This window comes from Nerophis ophidion, linkage group LG13 (assembly GCF_033978795.1).
Source record: "Nerophis ophidion isolate RoL-2023_Sa linkage group LG13, RoL_Noph_v1.0, whole genome shotgun sequence".
NCBI classification, from domain to species: domain Eukaryota; kingdom Metazoa; phylum Chordata; class Actinopteri; order Syngnathiformes; family Syngnathidae; genus Nerophis; species Nerophis ophidion.
In genome coordinates, this window is record NC_084623.1 from 2,885,206 (window position 1) to 2,912,755 (window position 27,550).

Consider the following 27,550-nt stretch of genomic DNA (forward strand, 5'->3'; position numbering starts at 1 on the left):
TGTCCACACGCCACACCACACCACACGCTTGTGTCCACACGCCACACCACACCACACGCTTGTGTCCACACGCCACGCCACACCACACACTTGTGTCCACACGCCACACCACACCACACGCTTGTGTCCACACGCCACGCCACACCACACGCTTGTGTCCACACGCCACACCACACCACACGCTTGTGTCCACACGCCACACCACACCAGACGCTTGCGTCCACACGCCACACCACACCACACGCTTGTGTCCACACGCCACGCCACACCACACGCTTGTGTCCACACGCCACACCACACCACACGCTTGTGTCCACACGCCACACCACACCAGACGCTTGCGTCCACACGCCACACCACACCACACGCTTGTGTCCACACGCCACGCCACACCACACACTTGTGTCCACACGCCACACCACACCACACGCTTGTGTCCACACGCCACACCACACCACACGCTTGTGTCCACACGCCACACCACACCACACGCTTGTGTCCACACGCCACGGCTCTTGTCGACGTCATAGTACAGTGCATCCAGGAAGTACTCACAGTGCTTCACTTTATCCATATTTTATTATGTTACAGCTCAATTCTAGAATGGAATAAATGCATTATTGTCCTTAAAATTCGACACACAATACCCCATAATGACAATGTCAAAAAGTAGTTTTTAGAATGTTTTGCAATTTTTTTTTCACAAATAAAAAAACTAAGAAATCATACGTAGTGTACATTTATATATTAATAAGTAAAGGAGTAAAAACTCTAAAACATTTTTATTATGATTAATTAATACGTTGTGTATTATAGATACAAAACATTTAATACATAATGGATAATTCCAGCGATGGGTATCATTAATTATTGTAGGTATTTTATTTTCATTTTGTTTTATTTTTTAAATCAAAAACATCTTAACTGACTTAATTATCTTAGTTTTTTTTTTATATAGAAAATAAATGAATAATAAAATAAAATGTGAATTAATTAAAATAAAATGCTAAAGATGATTAATGAAGTCAGTTATCACCTTGTTTTACTTATGTTGTTTTAATACAAAAATAAATGATTAAATTAAATTAAAATAAAATAAAATATCTTACATAATTGCGGAAGTCAATTAACACAATGTTTAACTTATGTTGTTTTAATAAAAAATAATTAAATACAATTAAAATATAATAAAATATCTACGTTAATGTCAGTTATCACATTGTTTAACCATTTTAAAAAAAATAAAATAACAATAAAATACCTAAGGTAATTACAGAAGTCAGTTAATACGTGGTTTAACTTTTATCTTTTTGGATTAAAATAAAAAATTATAAAACAAGATTAGAATAAGATAAAATACCTAGGATAATTAAGGAAGTCAGTTAATACGTTGTTCAACATATGATGTTTTAGTAAAAAATAAAAATAAATACATTAAAAATATAATAAAATATCTATTATATTTAAAGTCAGTTAATACGTTGTTTAACTTATGTTGTTTCAATAAAAAAATAAATGATCAAATTAAATTAAAATAAGATAAAACATCTAAGATAATTGAGGAAGTCAATTAATACAATGTTTAACTTATGCTGTTATAATAAAAAAATATTAAATACAATTAAAACATGATCAAATATCTATGATAATTAAAATCAGTTATTACAATATTAACCTATGTTTTTGTTTAAATGAAATTACAATAAAATACCTACAATAGTTACTCAGTCACTGCATTGTTTAACTTATATCTTTTTTGATGAAAATAAAAAAATGAAGTCAGTTAATTATTGTTCAATTTATGTTGTTTTGTTAAAAAAATACAAACATACAAATATAATAAAATGTCTATTGTAATTAAAGTCAGTTAATATGTTGTTTTAATAAAAAAATATTAAATAATACAATTTTGATATAATAAAATATCTACGATAACTAAAGTCAGTTATTGTTTAACTTATGATTTTTAATTAGAACTTTTTTTTATAATAGAATACCGACGATAATGAATGAAGTCTGGTAAATATAAACTAATATAAAATAAAATACTGAAGCTGATAATGAAGGATCAATGATATTATAGTAAAGTGAACTCCTTCAGTTTTGGGAACAGGACGAGTTGAAAGAGCAGAGTCTCGTGTGAAAGATTTGCTGTGCAGGAAGCAGGAAGCAGAATGGAGGTTGATTGATGAGTAAACATGACATCATTCACTTCTTCCATCCCACTCCCACTTGCTCCTGCTCCTGCTCCTGGTCCCAGTCCTTAGTTGTTGGAGGGCAAAGCACCCCTAGACCTCCTTTTTTCTCGGCACGCGGTCAGGATGTTGACTGGCTCAGTGATGATGTCACCAGGAAGTTAGTCATCCAGCAGGAAGTCCAGGCCTTCACCCAGATGTTGCCCAGGAAGACTTAGGTCATGTGACCCCGCCAGGACCAACACAATTAGAAAAATGCCAGCATTAATATGTTAGCATGTCAAGTAGACAGTTCTGTGGCGCTACTTGACTTTTACTTTGGTAAATCTTCCACAATAAGAGGAGGTTGAGATGTTCTTCATCTTGCTCCTCGTGCACCCAGGAGTACAAATGGCGGGAGCTCGAAGAGCGACGCCAAGCCCAAAAGCTCCAGCGGCAGCTTCAGGAGGAGCAGGCCTACCTGCTGACCCTTCAGCAGAACCAGGACCACAACCTGGACCTGGACCTGGACCAGGACGGTACTTGTGAGAAGAAAGTTGAGATGGTGGTTGAGGTGAAGCGACTGCTTGCAGTGTGACGCTAACACCAACTAACACCTAACTTCCTGTGTGAGCCAGAGCCACTTCCTGTGTGACGTGCTCCTTACCTGAAACATGAAAGGTCCACCTGGGGATGGTGACCAATCACCACCTGGATCCTCACAGTCCTACAGACTCTCCTAACATGTTCCACTCCCTGGTTAGGTGTCACCATCACTCCAGCGACCTCTAAGTCTGCAGTGTCAAACACCTTTTTGCAATTATGGCTGCCCTCAGAGGGCCACTTGAAATGATGTGGCAGGCCAGTTTAAAAAGATAAGACAAACCACCATAAATGATGCAGCAGACCATCCATCCATCCATTTTCTACCGCTTATTCCCTTTTGGGGTTGCGGGGGGCGCTGGCGCCTATCTCAGCTACAATCGGGCGGAAGGCGGGTTACGCCCTGGACAAGTCGCCACCTCATCGCAGATGCAGCAGACCACGTTAAATGATATGGCAAATGACGTGAAGGACCACATTAGAGGACGTGGCGGGCCGTGTAAAATGTTGCGGCAGACCATGTTAAATGATGTCAGAGCACATTTAGAGACATGGCGGGCCACATTAAAAAGATGTGACGGACCAGGATAAATTATGCAGCAGACCATTCACAGGCCACGTTAATTAAAAGGATGTGACGGAGCACATTAAATTACATGGCAGGCCACATAAATGACGTGAAGGTGTACATTAAAGCAGTGGTCCCCATCCACCAGGCCGCAGAACCTTTTATACATTTTGTTAATCTTTTTAAAAAAAAAAAAAAAAATGTTTTATTAAATGAACATAAAAAACACAAAATACACTTACAATTAGTGCACCAACCCAAAAAACCGCGGAAGAATTTTTTATAAAAATTTTAAATTTTTTAATTTTTTTATTTTTTATTAAATGAACATAAAAAACACAAGATACACTTACAATTAGTACACTAACCCCAAAAAACGCGGTATAATTTTTTATAATTATTATTTTTGTTTATTTATTTATTATTTCTAATATTAAATCAACATAAAAAACACAAGATACACTTACACTTAGTGCACCAACCCAAAAAAACGCGGAAGAGTTTTTTATTATTATTATTGTTATTATTATTTATTTATTAATTTATTTATTTTTTATTAAATCAACATAAAAAACACAAGATACACTTACACTTAGTACACCGTGACAAAAAATAAATAAATGCCCCTGCCGGGCCACGGGACAAATTATCAAGCGTTGACCGGTCCACAGCTACAAAAAGGTTGGGGACCACTGCATTAAAGGACCCGGTGGACCATGTAAAATTAAGAGGCCGACCACGCTAAATGATGTGGCGGGCCACATTGAAAGATATGGCAGGCCACATTAAAGTGATGTGATAGACAACATTAAATAATGTGACGGACGACGTTAAATGAATCAGCAGACCACATTAAATGATGTGTCGGACCACATTGAAAGATATGGCAGGCCACGTTAAAGTGATGTGACGGACCACAATAAATTGTGCGGTAGACCACGTTTTAACTTTCCTGAAGGAATCAATAAAGTACTATCTATCTATCTATTAATGTGACTGGACACAATTAAGGACATGTTTGGCAACGTTCAAATGACATGACAGGCCACGTTAAATGATATGGTGGGCCAAATTAAAAGATGTAATCGACCACAATAATTGATGTGGCGGGCCACTTTAATTGATGGAACGGACCACAATAAATAATGTGGCGGGCCACGTAAAATGATGCAGCACATCACACTGACAGACCACAATAAATGATGTGGCAGACAACATTAAATGACATGGTGGGCCACTTAAAAATATGTGATTGACATTAAATTAAATGGCAGACCACTTTAAATGACGTGATGGGCCACCTAAAATGAAGTGGCAGGGCAGATGTGAGTATGACACGTGTGTTCTAGAAAATGTTGCAATTTTCAATACCAACAAAGCAATTGACTCCAAAAAAAACGCTCCAACGTAAGCAAAGTAAGGCTCCACTTTTAATAATTGATGCTAGCATACATTGTCAGGCTTTATTTGAAATATGTGCTGAGTTGGTACCAGGTACCAGACTTGGTACCAGGTACCAGACTTGGTACCGTACAGGTTCAGAGGTGAGCGGTACCATCCCAATGTGGACCACATCTTTCCGTGTTGGTGCTCCAAGCCCTCATTTTTGACTCACAGGCAAAAAGAGTCCGAGCATGTTGCCTTTAATAAAAACATTTTTGGTTAAACTTTGATGTGTTTTGGACAAAAGTTCACCTCCAAACTCTCTTTTGGCTCCTTTGATTCAGATGTGATTTTTTAAAATGTATTTATATTTATTTATCCATCCATCCATTTTCTACCGCTTATTCCCTTTTGGGGTAGCGGGGGGCACTGGCGCCTATCTCAGCTACAATCGGGCGGAAGGCGGTGTACACCCTGGACAAGTCACCACCTCATCGCAGGGCCATATTTATTTATTTATTTATTTATTGCTGTTTGTTTGCGTCTCCATTTTACGTGTCGCCTTGTTGGGGGCGTGGTCACCTCCTCCTGCACACGCTTTGATTGGTTGTTGGGGGCGTGGTCACTTCCTCCTGCACACGCTTTGATTGGTTGTTGGGGGCGTGGTCACTTCCTCCTGCACACGCTTCTGATTGGCTTAAAGTGCTTCAAGACTCCAGTCAGTCTGAAGGATGGCCAAACAAAACATTGATGGAAAACGATTACTATAAAAGCAATTATTATTGTTATTATTATTATTAGTTTATCATTGTATTCCATAAAAATGTTAAATACAACCAACATTTAATTAGGTAATGATTTTAACACAATAATTATTTTAAAGTCTTTCAAAACAAATTAATTTACTAAAAAAAAATAATACATATTTATTTCTATTAGCTCAGTTAAAAATATAATTAAACATGTACCATAGTATACAATGATATCATTATTTTAAATATATTTAATCCAATTAAAACATAAATCCAATTAATTGTATAATTAATGGTTGAAAATACAGACACTTCGTCTTTAGAATGCTCAACAATTTCCATTAAAAAAAAGTGAGAATGTGAACTTATTAGCTCAATTTTGATTGGTGAAAAAATGTCCATAAAATGTAAAGTACTACTAAAATTAAATTAAATAATTTGTTTAAATATTTTTTTACAAGTTAAATACATGGATATATTTGATGAATAACTAATTATCAAAAAAACAAAGACTATGACTTTAGAAAGTTTAAAAAAGTCCCTTCCAAAAGACAACTTTTTTAATGTCCTGTCCAGCTACTCAGGCAACTATTTCTTTACATTTGATTTGATTTTTTTACCATTGTCTCTTAAAAGACAATAATTTAAATGTGTGTGTGTGTGTGTGTGTGTGTGTGTGTGTGTGTGTGTGTGTGTGTGTGTGTGTGTGTGTGTGTGTGTGTGTGTGTGTGTGTGTGTCCACCAGGCTGACGAGCGGTACCGGAAGAACATCCAAGGTTCTCCTCAGGCGGCACAAAGCAAAGCGGTCCAGCCCCCGGTGCCGCCGCGCCTTGAGTCCTCGTACCCCAACGGGAACACGGAGGCCATGAGCCGGCCTGTGGAGGCCCAGGTAAACCACATGATTTATCAATACTGCACCCAAAGACTAAGGAACTGGGCGGCGGAAGAATACCTAGGCAATATCGGGGAATCGGTACCAGAACCTAACTCGGACCAATTTTCAGTATTATTGAAATTATGTTTAATAATAAAAATGTAATCTTTTATGGCAACATTTGAAAATAAGACAAATTTATCGCACCTCAGAGTCTCATTGGCAAGTATTACATCACTCTAGTCTGCTGAATCTAGTCGTCGTCGCGCCCTAAAAAGTATTAATACTGTAAGTATTGTACCTTTTTTTCCGCAGCTGTTTGATTGCAGCGTGCATCTTGGTTGGAGTTTTCATCGACACGTTTGGAGGCGTTCAAGTCGCCATGTAAAATGGCTAATGCTAATCAGTAGGAAAGCCAATGTTTAGTAGCATTAAGCTAACGCATTTGTAGAAACGTGGAGCCTTTTTTCAGTCCTTTTTTTTTCGGGCGTTGAAAATTTAAATGTTTCTATAAGTAATTGTTGAAAAAAACAAAGACTGTGATTTTCCAAAAAGTTTTACAATTTCTGTTGGTTAAAAAAAAAAAGAAAAAAATATTTTTTACTTGCTTGGTTTTGATTGTTGAAATTGCCAAAACAATTACGTAAAAATAATAAGTATTACTAAAATTTGAATTGTTTATTTAGTATTATTTCTTTATTGCCTTTATTTACTTATCTTACCAAGTTTTATATAATTTTAATAATTATTTAATTAAGTTAAACACTGATAAAACCAGTTTTGACTGTCATTTGTAAAAAAAGTAAAAATGTTAAATGTTATTTAATAATTTATTTTAAACACATTTATACAAATTAAATACATTAATATATTTTTCTAGTTAATTAATTGTTGAAAAAACAGTTTCTCTCAGTGCTGCTGGAGTGATCGGCAAGTGCGGAATTTGTCAACCTGGCTTGACGTTACCATCGCTTTCATGGTAATACGTATTCTTCCGCAGCATGTACAGTAATACTTAATATTGTTTGTGTACAGTAATACTAAATATTGTTTGTGTACAGTAATACTAAATATTATAATTTTTACTAATTACAAAATGATTGTGTGCATGTACAATGTGAGGAAAAAGGGGCGTGGCCAAGCGTTCCATCCTTGCTGTCTCGATGAAGTCTCTCTTCCAGACTCAGCAGGAATGGGATTCATACGACCCAATCCTCACAATTTACTCGAAACATGAAACGTGATACCACTATCTCCTTTAGCCACCAGATGGCTGTAGAGTGTATTTCCAACTTTCTGTGTAGAGGGACGCTCTCCATCATTTTCAGCAGACTGCATTGCGAAATGATTAACAACCCCCCCCCTTCCACTCACGTGAGATCCACCCAGGAAAGGGGTCCGTATGAATCCACTTCCTGCGCGCACTCTGATTCAAAAGTGTCTAACTTCTCACTGGTAGCAGAATGTTCTACCGGCATCTTCTGTCCACTACTTCCTGTCACATGACCAACTGTCCAATTAATCTTAACACTTTGATTGACAGGCTGTGAGGTGGTGGGGGAGTGGGGGGCTGGGTTCTGGTTTCTGTGTTTCCTGCATGATAAAAGGCGTTTTTAAAAAGTGGCGCCATTGCACAAAAAATAACCCTCCAGGTCAGTGTGTTTAAACTATTTACTTTAAAGCTGTCAGCCAAGAAAAATCCATAAATTAGCTGCACCGTTTTATAAACCGCAGGGCTCAAAGCGTGTGAAAAAAGTAGCAACTTATAGTTCGGAATTTACGGTAAAAAGTCCACAGCACGTCTTTCCAAGCTGGTTTGTTGGACCTTCTGAAGCCATACTGAGTACTAGGATGCTCAAAGTAGTACATAGAAGTAAACAATACATGTTAGAAGTAGTACATTGAAGTAAACAGTACATGTTAGAAGTAGTACATAGAAGTAAACAATACATGTTAGAAGTAGTACATTGAAGTAAACAGTACATGTTAGAAGTAGTACATAACAGTAAACAATACATGTTAAAAGTAGTACATAGAAGTAAACAATACATGTTAGAAGTAGTACATAGAAGTAAACAATACATGTTAGAAGTAGTACATAGAAGTAAACAATACATGTTAGAAGTAGTACATAACAGTAAACAATACATGTTAGAAGTAGTACATAACAGTAAACAATACATGTTAGAAGTAGTACATTGAAGTAAACAGTACATGTTAGAAGTAGTACATTGAAGTAAACAGTACATGTTAGAAGTAGTACATTGAAGTAAACAGTACATGTTAGAAGTAGTACATTGAAGTAAACAGTACATGTTAGAAGTAGTACATAGAAGTAAACAATACATGTTAAAAGTAGTACATAGAAGTAAACAATACATGTTAGAAGTAGTACATAGAAGTAAACAATACATGTTAGAAGTAGTACATAGAAGTAAACAATACATGTTAGAAGTAGTACATAACAGTAAACAATACATGTTAGAAGTAGTACATAACAGTAAACAATACATGTTAGAAGTAGTACATTGAAGTAAACAGTACATGTTAGAAGTAGTACATTGAAGTAAACAGTACATGTTAGAAGTAGTACATTGAAGTAAACAGTACATGTTAGAAGTAGTACATAGAAGTAAACAATACATGTTAGAAGTAGTACATAGAAGTAAACAATACATGTTAGAAGTAGTACATAGAAGTAAACAATACATGTTAGAAGTAGTACATAGAAGTAAACAATACATGTTAGAAGTAGTACATAACAGTAAACAATACATGTTAGAAGTAGTACATTGAAGTAAACAGTACATGTTAGAAGTAGTACATAGAAGTAAACAATACATGTTAGAAGTAGTACATAACAGTAAACAATACATGTTAGAAGTAGTACATAACAGTAAACAATACATGTTAGAAGTAGTACATTGAAGTAAACAGTACATGTTAGAAGTAGTACATTGAAGTAAACAGTACATGTTAGAAGTAGTACATTGAAGTAAACAGTACATGTTAGAAGTAGTACATTGAAGTAAACAGTACATGTTAGAAGTAGTACATTGAAGTAAACAGTACATGTTAGAAGTAGTACATAGAAGTAAACAATACATGTTAGAAGTAGTACATAGAAGTAAACAATACATGTTAGAAGTAGTACATAGAAGTAAACAATACATGTTAGAAGTAGTACATAGAAGTAAACAATGTATGATGCTAGAAGTAGTACATAGTAGTAGTAAATAAAAGTAAACTACATGGTGTTAGAAGTAGTACATAGTAGTAGTACATAGCAGGAAAATACATGTTGTTAGAAATAGTACATAGTAGTAAACTATATGATGTTAGTAGTAGTACATACAAGTAGTACATATAAGTAAACAATACATGTTAGAAGTAGTACATCGGAGTAAAACATGTATGATGCTAAAACTATTGTACTACTATTTGAATACTGCTTGATATGATTATATTACTATGTGGCGCAGTGGGAGAGTGGCCGTGCGCAACCCGAGGGTCCCTGGTTCAATCCCCACCTAGTACCAACCTGGTCTGTTGTGTCCTGAGCAAGACACTTCACCCTTGCTCCTGATGGCTGCTGGTTAGCATCAGTGTGTGAATGTGGAAGTAGTGTCAAAGTGGTTTGAGTACCTTGAAGGTAGAAAAGTGCTATACAAGTACAACACATTTATCATTTATTTATTATTTATGTGGATACTTCTTGAAAGGATTACAACAGGTGAAAGGATGTCTGAGCAATGCTGCGGACTTGTGGAAGGTTCCAGAGAGAACAGAGACTATTACAGGAAGTCCCTCGCTTCTCACGCCCCCCTGACACCTTCTCCTGCCCCCCCAGCTGTTTGTGATGTCACCTGTCAATCACTCCATGCTTTTATCACAAAAGGTCTCCGTCAGGACCACGTCCAGGTCGCCAGTGTTGCCGAGGCGGGACTCGCCTCGTCGCCATGGCAACACGCCACACGGCGGTCAAGTTGTGAAGCGCAACCCCGGCAGGTAATTGATGCCCCCCCCCCCCCCCCACCTTTATTTTGGCGAGCGCCATCGCACGTTACGGATCTTCAGAGCTGACGAGTTTCCGTGAACCACAGGGTGTCTCTGGTCGCTCCTCTCCAACTAGCAGCTAACTAGCAACTCCACTAGATGGCACTATCAGCACACCAAGTACTGAGGTGCTTTACTAACTAGCAACTCCACTAGATGGCACTATCAGCACACCAAGTACTGAGGTGCTTTACTAACTAGCAACTCCACTAGATGGCACTATCAGCACACCAAGTACTGAGGTGCTTTACTAACTAGCAACTCCACTAGATGGCACTATCAGCACACCAAGTACTGAGGTGCTTTACTAACTAGCAACTCCACTAGATGGCACTATCAGCACACCAAGTACTGAGCAGCTTTACTAACTAGCAACTCCACTAGATGGCACTATCAGCACACCAAGTACTGAGGTGCTTTACTAACTAACAACTCCACTAGATGGCACTAGCTGCATTCCAAGTACTGAGCAGCTTTACTAACTAGCAACTCCACTAGATGGCACTAGCTGCATTCCAAGTACTGAGGTGCTTTACTAACTAGCAACTCCACTAGATGGCACTAGATGCATTCCAAGTACTGAGGTGCTTTACTAACTAGCAACTCCACTAGATGGCACTAGATGCATTCCAAGTACTCAGCAGCTTTACTAACTAGCAACTCCACTAGATGGCACTAGTTGCACTCCAAGTACTGAGCAGCTTTACTAACTAGCAACTCCACTAGATGGCACTATCAGCACACCAAGTACTGAGGTGCTTTACTACCTAGCAACTCCACTAGATGGCACTAGCTGCACTCCAAGTATTGAGCAGCTAACTAGCAACTCCACTAGATGGCATTATCAGCACACCAAGTACTGAGGTGCTTAACTAACTAGCAACTCCACTAGATGGCACTATCAGCACACCAAGTACTGAGGTGCTTTACTACCTAGCAACTCCACTAGATGGCACTAGCTGCACTCCAAGTATTGAGCAGCTAACTAGCAACTCCACTAGATGGCACTATCAACACACCAAGTTATGAGCAGCTTTACTAACTAGCAACTCCACTAGATGGCACTACCTGCACTGAAGTACTGAGCAGCTGTAGTAACTAGCAACTCTACAAGATGGCACTAGTTGCACTGAAGTACTGAGCAGCTTTAGTAACTAGCAACGCCATTAGATGGTACTAGCTGCACGCCAAGTACTGAGCAGCTTTAGTAACTAGCAACTCCACTAGATGGCACTACCTGCACTGAAGTACTGAGCAGCTGTAGTAACTAGCAACTCCACTAGATGGCAGTAGCTGCACTGAAGTACTGAGCAGCTTTAGTAACTAGCAACTCCACTAGATGGCAGTAGCTGTACTCCAAGTGATGAGCAGCTTTACTAACTAGCAACGCCACTAGATGGCACTCGCTGCACTCCATGGACTGAGCATCTTTACTACCTAGCAACACCACTAGATGGCACTCGCTGCACTCCATGGACTGAGCATCTTTACTACCTAGCAACACCACTAGATGGCACTAGCTGCACGCAAAGTACTGAGCAGCTTTAGTAACTAGCAACTCCACTAGATGGCACTAGCTGCACGCCAAGTACTGAGCAGCTGCTTTATTTTGTGCCGTGTCTTTGGACAGCAGCGCCGAGCCTCGGCTGCTGTGGGAGCGGGTGGAGAAGATGGTTCCCGGCTCTGGCTCCGGCTCCGGCTCTGGCTCCGGCTCCTCTAGCAGTTCTTCCAGCAACTCCAGCTCTCAGGCTGGTTCTCAGTGTGGCTCCAGGGCCCGCAGTGAGTGCTCACACCACACACAAGTCGCCACTCCAGAACCAGCAGCCGGCTGACTTTTCTCGCCCCCCCCACCCCCGGTTCCTCCGACCAGCCTCCTCCAAGTCCGAGGGCTCGGCCCCCCAGAGGGCGGACGGTGGCGTGAGGAAGGAGGCGGTCCGGCCCAGCAGACCGGCGGTGAGATGAAGGGTGGCGTGCTAGGTCCCGTAGATCTAGACGTGTGTGAGACTAACAAGACTGTCATGTGACCTCTAACCTTTCCTTCTAGATGTTTCCTCCTTGTTTGCGCTAACTTTGCCTCCCGCAGTTGGACCGCCGTCTCATGCTGGCTTCTCATTGGCCGGCCCGGCTGATTAACCCCGCCTTCTCGCCGACCGCTTCCTGTTTGCGCCGGGAACTGACCCTGAACCTCTCTTGCACCTGCAGGACCTGACGGCACTGGCCAAGGAGCTGCGGGCGGCGGACGACGTGCGCCCCCCCAACAAAGTCACGGACTACTCGTCCTCCAGCGAGGACTCGGACACCACCGACGAAGACGACGACGAAGAGGTGGACCAGGAAGGAGGCGAGGAGTCCACCTCCGGCCCGGAGGACTCCCGAGCCGTGTAAGTGCACTTGCTGTTGTGGGGGGGCCCTCGTATGCGGGGGCGGGGGGGCGGGAGCGAGGGGAGGTGAAAATATTCTGTCCCCTAGAAAATGTAACTGTGAGCAAGTTCCAAACAGCCCCTTTAATTCAAATATAAATAGTGGGGGGGGCGTGAGAGGCAAGTTCACACATACAGATAAATAAATAAATAAAAATGCTGTCCCCTGGGGGGGCGTGAAAAATGTCTGTCCCATAGAAAACTGTTCCAAAGAGCCCATTTAATGCAGTGCTTCTTAAATGGTGACGCAAGCACCTCCGGGGGGGCACCATCAGGGTAAGAGGGAGCGTGAGAGATAACGGGGGGCGTGAAAAAAAATAATGTTCCTTAAATATATGTAACTGTGAGCAAGTTCCAAACTTCCCCTTTAATTCAAATAGAAATAGTGGGGGGGCGTGAAATGTGTGTTTGGGGGCGTGAGAGGCAAGTTCACACATACAGATAAAGAAATAAAAAAGAATGCTATACTCGAGGGGGGTCGTGAATATTTAGTATTGGTAGAGAACTATCTTGACACTTAAAGATAAAAAAATAAACCTTCACTTCGTTGGAGGGGGGGTGAAAAGAATGCTGTCCCCTAGGGGAAGGGGGCGTGAGAGCTAATAGCCTGGTAGACTATTTAGGGTTGGTAGTCAACTATCTTGACACATACAGATTAAAAAAAAAAAACTTTAACATGGGGGTGGGGAGGTGAAAAAAATGCTGTCCCTTAGGGGGGCGTGAGAGGCAATAGCCTGGTAGAATATTTAGTGTTGGGAGAGAACTATCTTGACACATACAGATAAATTAAGCATTTACTTCGGGGGGGTCGTGAAAAAAATGCTTCCCCCTGGGAGGGCGTGAGAGGCAATAGCCTGGTAGAAAATGTTGTGTTGGTAGAGAACTCTCTTGACACATACAGATAACCTGGTCTTTGGTCTGTGCAGGTCCTCCTGCCTGAATAATAACCCGTTCCTTGGTCTGTGCAGGTCCTCCTGCCTGAATAATAACCTGGTCTTCGGTCTGTGCAGGTCCTCCTGCCTGAATAATAACCCGTTCCTTGGTCTGTGCAGGTCCTCCTGCCTGAATAATAACCTGGTCTTTGGTCTGTGCAGGTCCTCCTGCCTGAATAAAAACCTGTTCCTTGGTCTGTGCAGGTCCTCCTGCCTGAATAATAACCTGGTCTTTGGTCTGTGCAGGTCCTCCTGCCTGAATAATAACCCGTTCCTTGGACTGTGCAGGTCCTCCTGCCTGAATAATAACCTGGTCTTTGGTCTCTGCAGGTCCTCCTGCCTGAATAAAAACCTGTTCCTTGGTCTGTGCAGGTCCTCCTGCCTGAATAATAACCTGTTCCTTGGTCTGTGCAGGTCCTCCTGCCTGAATAATAACCTGGTCTTTGGTCTGTGCAGGTCCTCCTGCCTGAATAATAACCTGGTCTTTGGTCTGTGCAGGTCCTCCTGCCTGAATAATAACCTGTTCCTTGGTCTGTGCAGGTCCTCCTGCCTGAATAAAAACCTGTTCCTTGGTCTGTGCAGGTCCTCCTGCCTGAATAATAACCTGTTCCTTGGTCTGTGCAGGTCCTCCTGCCTGAATGATAACCTGTTCCTTGGTCTTTGCAGGTCCTCCTGCCTGAATAATAACCTGTTCCTTGGTCTGTGCAGGTCCTCCTGCCTGAATGATAACCTGTTCCTTGGTCTGTGCAGGTCCTCCTCACTGAATAATAACCTGTTCCTTGGTCTGTGCAGGTCCTCCTGCCTGAATAATAACCTGTTCCTTGGTCTGTGCAGGTCCTCCTGCCTGAATACTAACCTGTTCCTTGGTCTGTGCAGGTCCTCCTGCCTGAATAATAACCTGTTCCTTGGTCTGTGCAGGGCCTCCTGCCTGAATGATAACCTGTTCCTTGGTCTGTGCAGGTCCTCCTGCCTGAATGATAACCTGTTCCTTGGTCTGTGCAGGTCCTCCTGCCTGAATGATAACCTGTTCCTTGGTCTGTGCAGGTCCTCCTGCCTGAATGATAACCTGTTCCTTGGTCTGTGCAGGTTCTCCTCACTGAATAATAACCTGTTCCTTGGTCTGTGCAGGTCCTCCTGCCTGAATGATAACCTGTTCCTTGGTCTGTGCAGGTCCTCCTCACAGAATAATAACCTGTTCCTTGGTCTGTGCAGGTCCTCCTGCCTGAATGATAACCTGTTCCTTGGTCTGTGCAGGTCCTCCTCACAGAATAATAACCTGTTCCTTGGTCTGTGCAGGTCCTCCTGCCTGAATGATAACCTGTTCCTTGGTCTGTGCAGGTCCTCCTGCCTGAATAATAACCTGTTCCTTGGTCTGTGCAGGTCCTCCTGCCTGAATGATAACCTGTTCCTTGGTCTGTGCAGGTCCTCCTCACTGAATAATAACCTGTTCCTTGGTCTGTGCAGGTCCTCCTGCCTGAATGATAACCTGTTCCTTGGTCTGTGCAGGTCCTCCTGCCTGAATAATAACCTGTTCCTTGGTCTGTGCAGGTCCTCCTGCCTGAATGATAACCTGTTCCTTGGTCTGTGCAGGTCCTCCTCACAGAATAATAACCTGTTCCTTGGTCTGTGCAGGTCCTCCTGCCTGAATGATAACCTGTTCCTTGGTCTGAGCAGGTCCTCCTGCCTGAATGATAACCTGTTCCTTGGTCTGTGCAGGTCCTCCTGCCTGAATGATAACCTGTTCCTTGGTCTGTGCAGGTCCTCCTCACTGAATAATAACCTGTTCCTTGGTCTGTGCAGGTCCTCCTGCCTGAATAATAACCTGTTCCTTGGTCTGTGCAGGTCCTCCTGCCTGAATAATAACCTGGTCTTTGGTCTGTGCAGGTCCTCCTGCCTGAATAATAACCTGGTCTTTGGTCTGTGCAGGTCCTCCTGCCTGAATAATAACCTGTTCCTTGGTCTGTGCAGGTCCTCCTGCCTGAATGATAACCTGTTCCTTGGTCTGTGCAGGTCTTCCTGCCTGAATAATAACCTGTTCCTTGGTCTGTGCAGGTCCTCCTGCCTGAATAAAAACCTGTTCCTTGGTCTGTGCAGGTCCACCCGCCTGAGCAATGGCGAGACGGAGTCGGTGAAGACGATGATCGTGCACGACGAGGGGGAGGGCGACCCGGGCAAGGACAGTACGCTGGTGGTGCGACAGGTAGACAACAAAACATGTCGTCCTTTGGCACGAGCGACCTCTCACCCCCCCCCCCCCCAACCCCCCCACCTCCCCCCATCTAGTTTTGTTCCGTTCCCGCCTTTTATGTATGCACGTGTCTTGTCTGTCCTCAAATGCTAACATGCTACCGCTACACAGCGATGCTAAACACAACAAAGCTATGTGATTGTGTCCTCATCAGCACATCCAACCTAAACATGCTCACTTTTAGCACAGAGGAGCTAACTCAATGTAGCCGAACACCTTTACTTCACTTTCAGCTGTTTTCTTTTGCTTGACTAAAAAGGTGTACTGTTTCTAGCAGGACTTGTTTGTCAACAAAACTGGAACACCGCGAGAGACATTCGCGAACAAGTCGAGTCTTTTGAGCGGCTCTTTTAGGTGGACAACGAGAACCAAGTTGGGATTCGTTTGTTTGGAAGTTGTTGTTATGCAGGAGCAAATGTAGCCTCGGCAACCACATTCTGACTCTCTGACTCTGCAGCCGACTGGCAACTGGACTACATAATCAGTCAGAGTTTAAATATAATTTAGCAGCTTTTTCAATGGACCTACTTTTTTATTTAAAAACATGTTTTTACATTAAAAATAATAGTATATATATATATATATATATATATATATATATATATATATATATATATATATATATATATATATATATATATATATATATATTATATATGTATATATATATATATATGTATTTATATATATGTACATGTATATATATAATTATATATGTATATATATATATATGTCTATGCATAAGTATATAATTATATATATATATATATGTATATATATATAAAATTATATATGTATATATATATATATATATATATAATTTTATATATATATATATATGTTTATTCATGTATGTGTGCATATATATGTATGTATATGTAGGTATATATATGTGTATATATATATTTATATATATATATAATTATGTATGTTTATATGTGTGTATGTACAAATGTGTATAACTATATGTATGTACAGTATATACAGATATGTATGTATTTATGTGTATATATATGCATATATGTATGTATGTATACTGTATATATGTGTGTGTATATGTAGGTATATATGTGTATAAATGTATGTATGAATATATATTTATATATGTGTGTATGTATATATATGTATATAAATATGTATGTATTTTTATGTACAATATATGTATGTATATATTATTGTTACACAAAAATAATACTATATATATGTATGTATGTGTGTATATACATGTATGTATATATGTACATATATATTTAGACACACATACATACTGTATCTATACATACAGAGAGAGAGGAAACACTCACAATTGTATTAACTAATCATTTTTAATGTACAGTTATTTATAACTTTTATATCATTAATACATTGTATTTTTACGTATTATTTGTCTATTTTATTTAATATTGTTAAAATGCTACACAGCTTTTTAGTTTTTTTTTAAAAGAGGTCAATTTGAAACTGCCAAAGCAGGGAAACACGGCAGCGGCCTGTGGAATGTTCCCAACAGACGATGACATTTTGTTATTATGAAATAATATCCATATAAGTGATTCTACTGATTTTTTTGTTTCAAATGAAATATAATAACGAGCAAGTCTCTTAAACGGCTGTTTGGAAGGAACGACTCCTTAAGATTTGACTCTCTTCAAAGAGCCGTACATCCCATAAAAACATCACAACTTGTGTTAAATGTGACAAAGCACGCGATTATTACTACTTTTTTATGACATTTATACAATTGTATTTTTCTTTGATTTATTTTGCCAATATGCTGAAAATGCAAGGCTCAATTAGCTTGATGCTAATTGACACTGGATTTTCCATAGAGCGGCTACTTTTAGTTGGTGATGAAAACTACGGCTAAGCGGGGTGTGGAATAAATAAGCTCAGGACTTAGAGTGCAAAGACTTTGTAGGGCGCAACCTAACCCCTCCAGCTCCCTGGCGAGGTGTCTCCAGGCCTGCATGTGTAGTTTGACTCCCAAAGCAGGACTAACAAGACTAACAAGCTGCTGTTTGCCTGCGTAGCCTAGCAACCGTAGCCTAGCAACCGTGGCCGGCCCTCGGCTCCGCCGGGAGCAGGCGTGGACCCAAAGTCGTCCACTCTTTCTGCTTCCAGAGCGCAGGGGATGGCAAAAAGAGGCCGGGCCCCGCCCTACAGAGCCCAGGCTCGCCGTCCAGCCCGCACGCCCCCGGCCCCCACCGCCATCTTCATCACCTCCGTCACGCACATCATCATCATCATCACCACCATCAGCAGCAGCAGCCGGACAGGAACGGCTTTGTGGGCCGCATCCACCTCCTCCCAGACCTGATCCAGCAGAGCCATCACTCCTCCTCCCCTTCCTCCTCCCCCTCCTCCTCCGCCTCCACATCCGCCTCCACCTCGCCCTCCGCCTCCAGCCTGGCCAGCCCCTGCATGTCCCCCCACAGCCCCCTGGACAAGATGGCCATCTTCATGGAGGTAGGTCACTCTGAGACCTCCCACCAATCACTCCTCATTTGCATATTGACCACCACTTCCTGTCTGCGCTCATCATGGAACGATGACGCAATCTTGCTTTCATTCTGCACGCACAACAAAAGATTTATTGGCGGAAATGATTTGACTCACATATGTTACACCTCAATCACTTCATGTGTTCATCCATTCACAGTCACTCACTTCATGTATGCATTCAGTGAGTTCATGTATTCATTCATTCAAAGTCGATCAGTTCATGTATTCATTCAGTGAAAGTCAATCTGTATATGTATCCGAAGTCAATCAGTTCGTGTATCCATTCATTCCATGACAATCAGTTCATGTATTTGTTCATTCAAAGTCACTGGGTTCATGCATTCATTTGATGACATTGTTCATTCTCACACTCCTTCACATAATGATGTCATCTATACACTGTAGTGGACGTCCTTCATGTGTCACATTCGGGGCCCGCACGCCAAATGTGGCCTGCCACATCACTTTATGTGCCGTATCATTTATGTGGCCTGCTGCATAACGTTAAGTGGCCTGCCGTATCATTTATCGGGCTTGCCACGTCATTTAATGTGGCTTGCCACAATATTTTATTCGGCCTGCCACATCATTTATTCGGCCTGCCACATCATTGGATGTGTCCTGCTGCATCATTTACATGGCCTGTCACATCATTTACATGGCCTGTCACATTATTTATATGGCCTGCCACATCGTTTACATGGCCTGTCACATTATTTATATGGGCCTGCCACATCATTGGATGTGTCCTGCCACGTCATTTACATGGCCTGTCACATTATTTATATGGCCTGTCACATTATTTATATGGCCTGCCACATCGTTTACATGGCCTGTCACATTATTTATATGGGCCTGCCACATCATTGGATGTGTCCTGCCACATCACTTTATGTGCCGTATCATTTATGTGGCCTGCTGCATAATGTTAAGTGGCCTGCCGTATCATTTATCGGGCTTGCCACGTCATTTAACGTGGCTTGCCACAATATTTTTTATTCGGCCTGCCACATCATTTATTCGGCCTGCCACATCATTGGATGTGTCCTGCTGCATCATTTACATGGCCTGTCACATCATTTACATGGCCTGTCACATTATTTATATGGCCTGCCACATCGTTTACATGGCCTGTCACATTATTTATATGGGCCTGCCACATCATTGGATGTGTCCTGCCACGTCATTTACATGGCCTGTCACATTATTTATATGGCCTGTCACATTATTTATATGGCCTGCCACATCGTTTACATGGCCTGTCACATTATTTATATGGGCCTGCCACATCATTGGATGTGTCCTGCCACATCACTTTATGTGCCGTATCATTTATGTGGCCTGCTGCATAATGTTAAGTGGCCTGCCGTATCATTTATCGGGCTTGCCACGTCATTTAATGTGGCTTGCCACAATATTTTATTCGGCCTGCCACATCATTGGATGTGTCCTGCTGCATCATTTACATGGCCTGTCACATCATTTACATGGCCTGTCACATTATTTATATGGCCTGCCACATTGTTTACATGGCCTGTCACATTATTTATATGGGCCTGCCACATCATTGGATGTGTCCTGCCACGTCATTTACATGGCCTGTCACATTATTTATATGGCCTGTCACATTATTTATATGGCCTGCCACATCGTTTACATGGCCTGTCACATTATTTATATGGGCCTGCCACATCATTGGATGTGTCCTGCCACATCACTTTATGTGCCGTATCATTTATGTGGCCTGCTGCATAACGTTAAGTGGCCTGCCGTATCATTTATCGGGCTTGCCACGTCATTTAACGTGGCTTGCCACAATATTTTATTTGGCCTGCCACATCATTTATTCGGCCTGCCACATCATTGGATGTGTCCTGCTGCATCATTTACATGGCCTGTCACATCATTTACATGGCCTGTCACATTATTTATATGGCCTGCCACATCGTTTACATGGCCTGTCACATTATTTATATGGGCCTGCCACATCATTGGATGTGTCCTGCCACGTCATTTACATGGCCTGTCACATTATTTATATGGGCCTGCCACATCATTGGATGTGTCCTGCCACGTCATTTACATGGCCTGTCACATTATTTATATGGCCTGCCACATCATTTACATGGCCTGTCGGCCTGCCACATCATTTATATGGCCTGCCATGTCATTTAGATGGCCTGTCACACCATTTAGATGGCCTGTCGGCCTGCCACATCATTTATATGGCCTGCCACGTCATTGGATGTGTCCTGCTGCATCATTTCTTGTGTTCAGCTGCATCGTTTTAAATGGCCTGTCTTTCAGTTTGAGGTGGCCCACCACTTTATGTGATGTGTCCTGCCGTATCATTTTATGTGGCTGGCTGCTTCATTTTATATGGCCTGCCACATAATTTGATGTCCTGCTTTATAATTGTATTTGTCCTTCTGAATGAATCATTTTATAATACACCATATATGATACATAAATATGATATTAATATGTTACATTATATATCCATACATCCATTTTCTACCGCTTGTCCCTTATGGGGTCGCAGGGGGTGCTGGAGCCTATGATACATGATATATGATTCATGAATGTGATATACGATACATGATGTATGATATAAATATGATACAGGGTACATGAATTTGATATCAATATGATACACGATATATGATACATGAATATGAGATCAATATGATGGACATGATATATCCATCCATCCATTTCCTACCGCTTGTCCCTTTTGGGGTGGCAGGGGGTGCTGGATCCTATGATACATGATATATGATTCATAAATATGATATATGATTCATGATACATGAGATATTACATATGATACATGCATATGATATATTAATATGATACACGATAGATGATATATGATACATGCATTTGATATATGAATATGATACGTGATACACGATACATGAATATGATCCATCCATCCATTTTCTACCGCTTATTCCCTTTTGGGGTCGCGGGGGGCGCTGGCGCCTATCTCAGCTACAATTGGGCGGAAGGCGGGGTACACCCTGGACAAGTCGCCACCTCATCGCAGGGCCGATACATGAATATGATACATGAATATTCATGTATCTTAACAGTCAATATTAATATGTATTGACTGTTATGATACATGATGTACGATACATGGATATGACGGATGAACATTCCTACATGTTGAGCGTTACAAGCGGCCCTCTCATCTGCAAGTGGCCCTCAACAAAAAGCAGTGTGACATTCATTCAGCCATCAACACATCATTTAGTATCCTCACATATATTTCACAATGTGCTTTAAATATTCTCACAACCCCACACATTTTGTACCTGTTGTCCTCGGCCTTGCACTTCCTGGAATGTTGTCCCCGCATGCATCCTCTACACCTGTGACTCTCAAACCCTGCTCCACCTGCTGGTGCCCAACACAGTGTGACCGTTCAAACCTAGTGCAACGTGGCCACACATTGTAAATACGCTTGCCTTTGATGAACACCTAGGCCTACTTGGCTCCCCGCCTCAAGGCGGTGGTTTGAGAAGCACTGGTGTGGACCATCTTTGTTGTTGTGCTGCCAGTGTTGTTGTGCTGCCAAGTGTGACGCGGTGTGTCGCTGCAGAGTCAGTCCAGTAACAACATGCAGAAGCACAAGTCCTCGTCCTCCTTCACGCCGTTCATCGACCCGCGCCTGCTGCAGGTCTCGCCCTCCGCCGGCAGCGCCCTCAACAACGTGGGTAAGTCACACCACGCGCTTCTTCTTTGGCTTTTTGGCACCACCATAATCCACATTCTTTCTTCAGGCTACGCCAACGACCCGCGGCTGGCGGAGGCGCTGAGGGCCGACCCGTCCCGCAAAGGGTCCGTGGTCAACGTCAACCCGGTCAACACCCGACCACAGAGCGACACGCCCGAGATCCGCAAATACAAGAAGAGGTTCAACTCTGAGATCCTTTGTGCCGCACTCTGGGGTAAACTTACTGCAACTTGCTTCTAGCTTTCTCTCATTTTGGACACTCTTTTTTTATGTAAATAAATAAAACATTTGACCTATTTTGTCAGTTTAATTATTTGAACAAACAGAATATTTAAAACTTCTTAAACTAACTGGATTTTTTTAAAACTATTCAAACAAACTGATGTTTTAAAACTATTTAAACAAACTTGATTTTTTTTAAGTATTTAAACCAACTTTAAACCATTTTTAAACAAACTGATATTTTGAAATGATTTAAACAAACTGATTTTTTAAAACTACTTAAACGTGTGTGTGTGCGTGTGTGTGTGTGTGCGTGTGTGTGTGTGTGTGTGTGTGTGTAGGCGTGAACCTGCTGGTTGGAACAGAAAGCGGTCTGATGTTGTTGGATCGCAGCGGTCAAGGCAAAGTTTACCCGCTCATCAGCCGACGACGCTTCCAGCAGATGGACGTCCTGGAGGGACTCAACGTCCTGGTTACGATATCAGGTAGCAGTCACCTGTATCACACTCACGCTGCTCAATGTCCTGGTAACTATATCAAGTATCAGTCACCTGTATCACACACACACAACTCAAAGTCCTGGTCACTATATCAGGTAGCAGTCACCTGTATTGCACACACACCACTCGACGTCCTGGTTATGATATCAGGTAGCAGTAACCTGTATCGCCCACACAACTCAACGTCCTGGTCATGATATCAGGTACCAGTCACCTGTCTCACACACACGACTCAACGGCTTGGTCACGATCCGTGTTCTGGTCACGATATCAAGTAGCAGTCACATATATCACACACACGACTAACGTCCTGATCATGATATCAGGTAGCAGTCACCTGTATCGCACACACAACTCAACGTCCTGGTCATGATATCAGGTACCAGTCACCTGTCTCACAAACACACGACTCAACGGCTTGGTCACGATCTGTGTCCTGGTCACGATATCAAGTAGCAGTCACATGTATCACACACGACTAACGTCCTGATCATGATATCAGGTAGCAGTGACCTGTATCTCACACACAACTCAACGTCCTGGTGATGATATTAAGTAGTAGTCACTTGTATCACACACATGCAACTCAACAGCCGCGTCACGATTTCAAGTACCTGTATCATACCCAACTGACGTCCTGATTACGATATCAGGTAGCAGTCACCCCTATCACACACAACTCAATGTCCTGGTGATGATATCAAGTAACAGTCACCTGTATCACACACATGCAACAACATCCTGGTCACGATCTGTGTCCTGGTCACAATATCAAGTAGCAGTCACATGTATGACACACATGACTAACGTCCTGATTATGATATCAGGTAGCAGTCACCTGTACCACACACAACTCAACATCCTGGTGATGATATCAAGTAGGAGTCACTTGTATCACACACATGCATCTCAACGTCCTGGTCATGATTTCAAGTAGCAGTCACATGTATCACACACAACTAACGTCCTGATCACGATATCAGGTAGCAGTCTCCTGTATTACACACAACTCAACATCCTGGTGATGATATCAAGTAGCAGTCAGTTGTGTCACACACATGCAACTCAACGCCCTGGTCACGATTTCAAGTAACAGTCACCTGTATCATACACAGCTGACGTCCTGATCACGATATCAGGTAGCAGTCACCCCTATCACACACATGACTCAACGGCTTGGTCACGATCCGTGTCCTGGTCACGATATCAAGTAGCCGTCACATGTATCACACACACGACTAATGTCCTGATCATGATATCAGGTAGCAGTCACCTGTATCTCACACAACTCAACGTCCTGGTGATGATATCAAGTAACAGTCACCTGTATCACACACATGCAACAACATCCTGGTCACGATCTGTGTCCTGGTCACAATATCAAGTAGCAGTCACATGTATCACACACATGACTAACGTCCTGATTATGATATCAGGTAGCAGTCACCTGTACCACACACAACTCAACATCCTGGTGATGATATCAAGTAGGAGTCACTTGTATCACACACATGCATCTCAACGTCCTGGTCATGATTTCAAGTAGCAGTCACATGTATCACACACAACTAACGTCCTGATGACGATATCAGGTAGCAGTCACCTGTATTACACACAACTCAACATCCTGGTGATGATATCAAGTAGCAGTCACTTGTATCACACACATGCAACTCAACGCCCTGGTCACTATTTCAAGTAACAGTCACCTGTATCATACACAACTGACGTCCTGATCACGATATCAGGTAGCAGTCACCCCTATCACACACATGACTCAACGGCTTGGTCACGATCCGTGTCCTGGTCACGATATCAAGTAGCCGTCACATGTATCACACACACGACTAACGTCCTGATCATGATATCAGGTAGCAGTCACCTGTACCACACACAACTCAACATCCTGGTGATGATATCAAGTAGGAGTCACTTGTATCACACACATGCATCTCAACGTCCTGGTCATGATTTCAAGTAGCAGTCACAAGTATCACACACAACTAACGTCCTGATCACGATATCAGGTAGCAGTCACCTGTATTACACACAACTCAACATCCTGGTGATGATATCAAGTAGCAGTCACTTGTGTCACACACATGCAACTCAACGCCCTGGTCACGATTTCAAGTAACAGTCACCTGTATCATACACAACTGACGTCCTGATCACGATATCAGGTAGCAGTCACCCCTATCACACACATGACTCAACGGCTTGGTCACGATCCGTGTCCTGGTCACGATATCAAGTAGCCGTCACATGTATCACACACACGACTAACGTCCTGATCATGATATCAGGTAGCAGTCACCTGTATCTCACACAACTCAACGTCCTGGTGATGATATTAAGTAGCAGTCACTTGTATCACACACATGCCACTCAACATCCGGGTCACGATTTCAAGTCGCAGTCACCTGTATCACACACAACTAAAGTCCTGATCACAATATCAGGTAGCAGTCACCTGTATTACACACAACTCAACATCCTGGTGATGATATCAAGTAGCAGTCACTTGTATCACACACATGCAACTCAACATCCTGGTCACTATTTCAAGTAACAGTCACCTGTATCATACACAACTGACGTCCTGATCACGATATCAGGTAACAGTCACCCCTATCACACACAACTCAATGTCCTGGTGATGATATCAAGTAACAGTCACCTGTATCACACACATGCAACAACATCCTGGTCACAATCTGTGTCCTGGTCACAATATCAAGTAGCAGTCACATGAATCACACACAACTAACGTCCTAATGACGATATCAGGTAGAAGTCACCTGTATCACACACACGACTCCACGTCCTGGCCACGATATCAAGTAGCAGTCATTTGTATCACACACGACTACTGTCCTTGTCACGATATCAGGTAGCAGTCACCCGTATTGCACACACACGACTCAAGTCAAAGCCCATCCATCCATCCATTTTACTACCGCTTATTCCCTCTGGAGTCGTGGGGGGCGCTGGTGCTTATCTCAGCTACAATCGGGCGGAAGGCGGCGTACACCCTGGACAAGTCGCCACCTCATCGCAGCCAAGTCAAAGCCAAAGTGAGTTTAAGTGAGTCAGTAAAATGACGTCAACACTTCTCAAGTTTCATAGCAGGAAACGATCTTTGATCACCACACTGACATCTGCTGGTGGTGGTGGTGTACTGCACACACTTCCCTTACATGACTGGAACTTCAATGTTACAATTATAAATGTTAAATATATGTAATAAATGTTAAATATATGTTACAATTGTTATAAATGTTAAAAACATCTTACAATTGTTATAAATGTTGAATAAATCTTACAATTATTATAAATGTTAAATACATGTTACAATTATTATAAATGTTAAATAAATGTTACAATTATTATAAATGTTGAATAAATCTTACAATTATTATAAATGTTAAATACATGTTACAATTATTATAAATGTTAAATAAATGTTACAATTATTATAAATGTTGAATAAATGATCACTGTTTATTTACATCATAGAAGCTAAAAGGACTTTTTATGTTTTCACCTCACAACTGTCTAACACACCTTTATCATTGCGTGCTTCAACATTTACATCCTTTTTCTCAACCACACACACACACACACACACGTACACACACACGTACACACACGTACACACACGTAGAGAGGATGTTGAGTAAAGTGTGTGGTTGTTAGTGTGTGACGTGTGTTGAACACAATTCTTTCATCATGAAAGGAAGAAGTGCAGAAAGATGTTGGCTGGAAAAGTACACACACTGTTTCATTATGTAGTGTGTACTTTATAGTGTGTACAATGTAGTGTGTACAAAGTAGAAAAGCAGTTCCAGTAGTCAGGTTGTGTAAAAGCTAAATAAAAAGAGAATACAACAAATCCTTTTCAACTTATATTCAAGTGAATAGACTGCAAAGACAAGATATTTCATCTTCACACTGACAAACAACATTTTATTTAGCAAATAATCATGAAGTTAGAATGTAATGGCAGCAACACATGTCCAAAAAGGCATTTTTACCAGTGTGTTACATGGCCTTTCCTTTGAACAACACTCAGTGCAGGTTTGGGAACTGAGGAGACACATTTTTGAAGTGGAATTCTTTCCCATTCTTGCTTGATGTACAGCTTAAGTTGTTCAACAGTCCCCTGCCTCATATTTTAGCCTGCACACATTTTCTATGTCTGGACTACAGGCAGGCCAGTCTAGTACCCGCACTCTTTTACTATGAAGCCACGCTGTTGTAACACCTGGCTTGGCATTGTCTTGCCGAAATAAGCAGGGGCGTCCATGATAACAACATATGTTGCTCCAAAAGCTGTATGTACCTTTCAGCATTAATGGTGCCTTCACAGATGTGTAAGTTAGCCATGCCTAGAACACACTAATACACCCCCATACCATCACACATGCTGCCTAGAACACTTTCACCCTACAACAATCACTAATACACCCCCATACCATCACACATGCTGCCTAGAACACTTTCACCCTACAACAATCACTAATACACCCCCATACTATCACACATGCTGCCTAGAACACTTTCACCCTACAACA

The 27,550-nt window shown here is 41.7% G+C and overlaps 1 protein-coding gene across 6 annotated transcripts in view; it reads left to right on the plus strand.

Annotated features, from left to right (window-relative positions):
• map4k4 (mitogen-activated protein kinase kinase kinase kinase 4) overlaps positions 1–27,550 on the plus strand; it is a 97,408-nt gene that overhangs the window by 50,940 nt on the left and 18,918 nt on the right. Inside the window, exons 15-25 of one of the 6 annotated variants that reach the window (XM_061918234.1) lie at positions 2,578–2,748; positions 6,226–6,369; positions 10,253–10,362; positions 12,041–12,189; positions 12,281–12,363; positions 12,613–12,791; positions 15,857–15,962; positions 18,129–18,473; positions 22,117–22,231; positions 22,298–22,465; positions 22,815–22,958. In XM_061918234.1, coding sequence (XP_061774218.1) covers positions 2,578–2,748; positions 6,226–6,369; positions 10,253–10,362; positions 12,041–12,189; positions 12,281–12,363; positions 12,613–12,791; positions 15,857–15,962; positions 18,129–18,473; positions 22,117–22,231; positions 22,298–22,465; positions 22,815–22,958 — 1,714 coding nt within the window. Of the gene's footprint in view, positions 1–2,577; positions 2,749–6,225; positions 6,370–7,257; positions 8,274–10,252; positions 10,363–12,040; positions 12,190–12,280; positions 12,364–12,612; positions 12,792–15,856; positions 15,963–18,128; positions 18,474–22,116; positions 22,232–22,297; positions 22,466–22,814; positions 22,959–27,550 lie in introns of those variants that run through there. The other 5 variants (XM_061918238.1, XM_061918235.1, XM_061918236.1 and 2 more) reach the window with 5 other exon arrangements.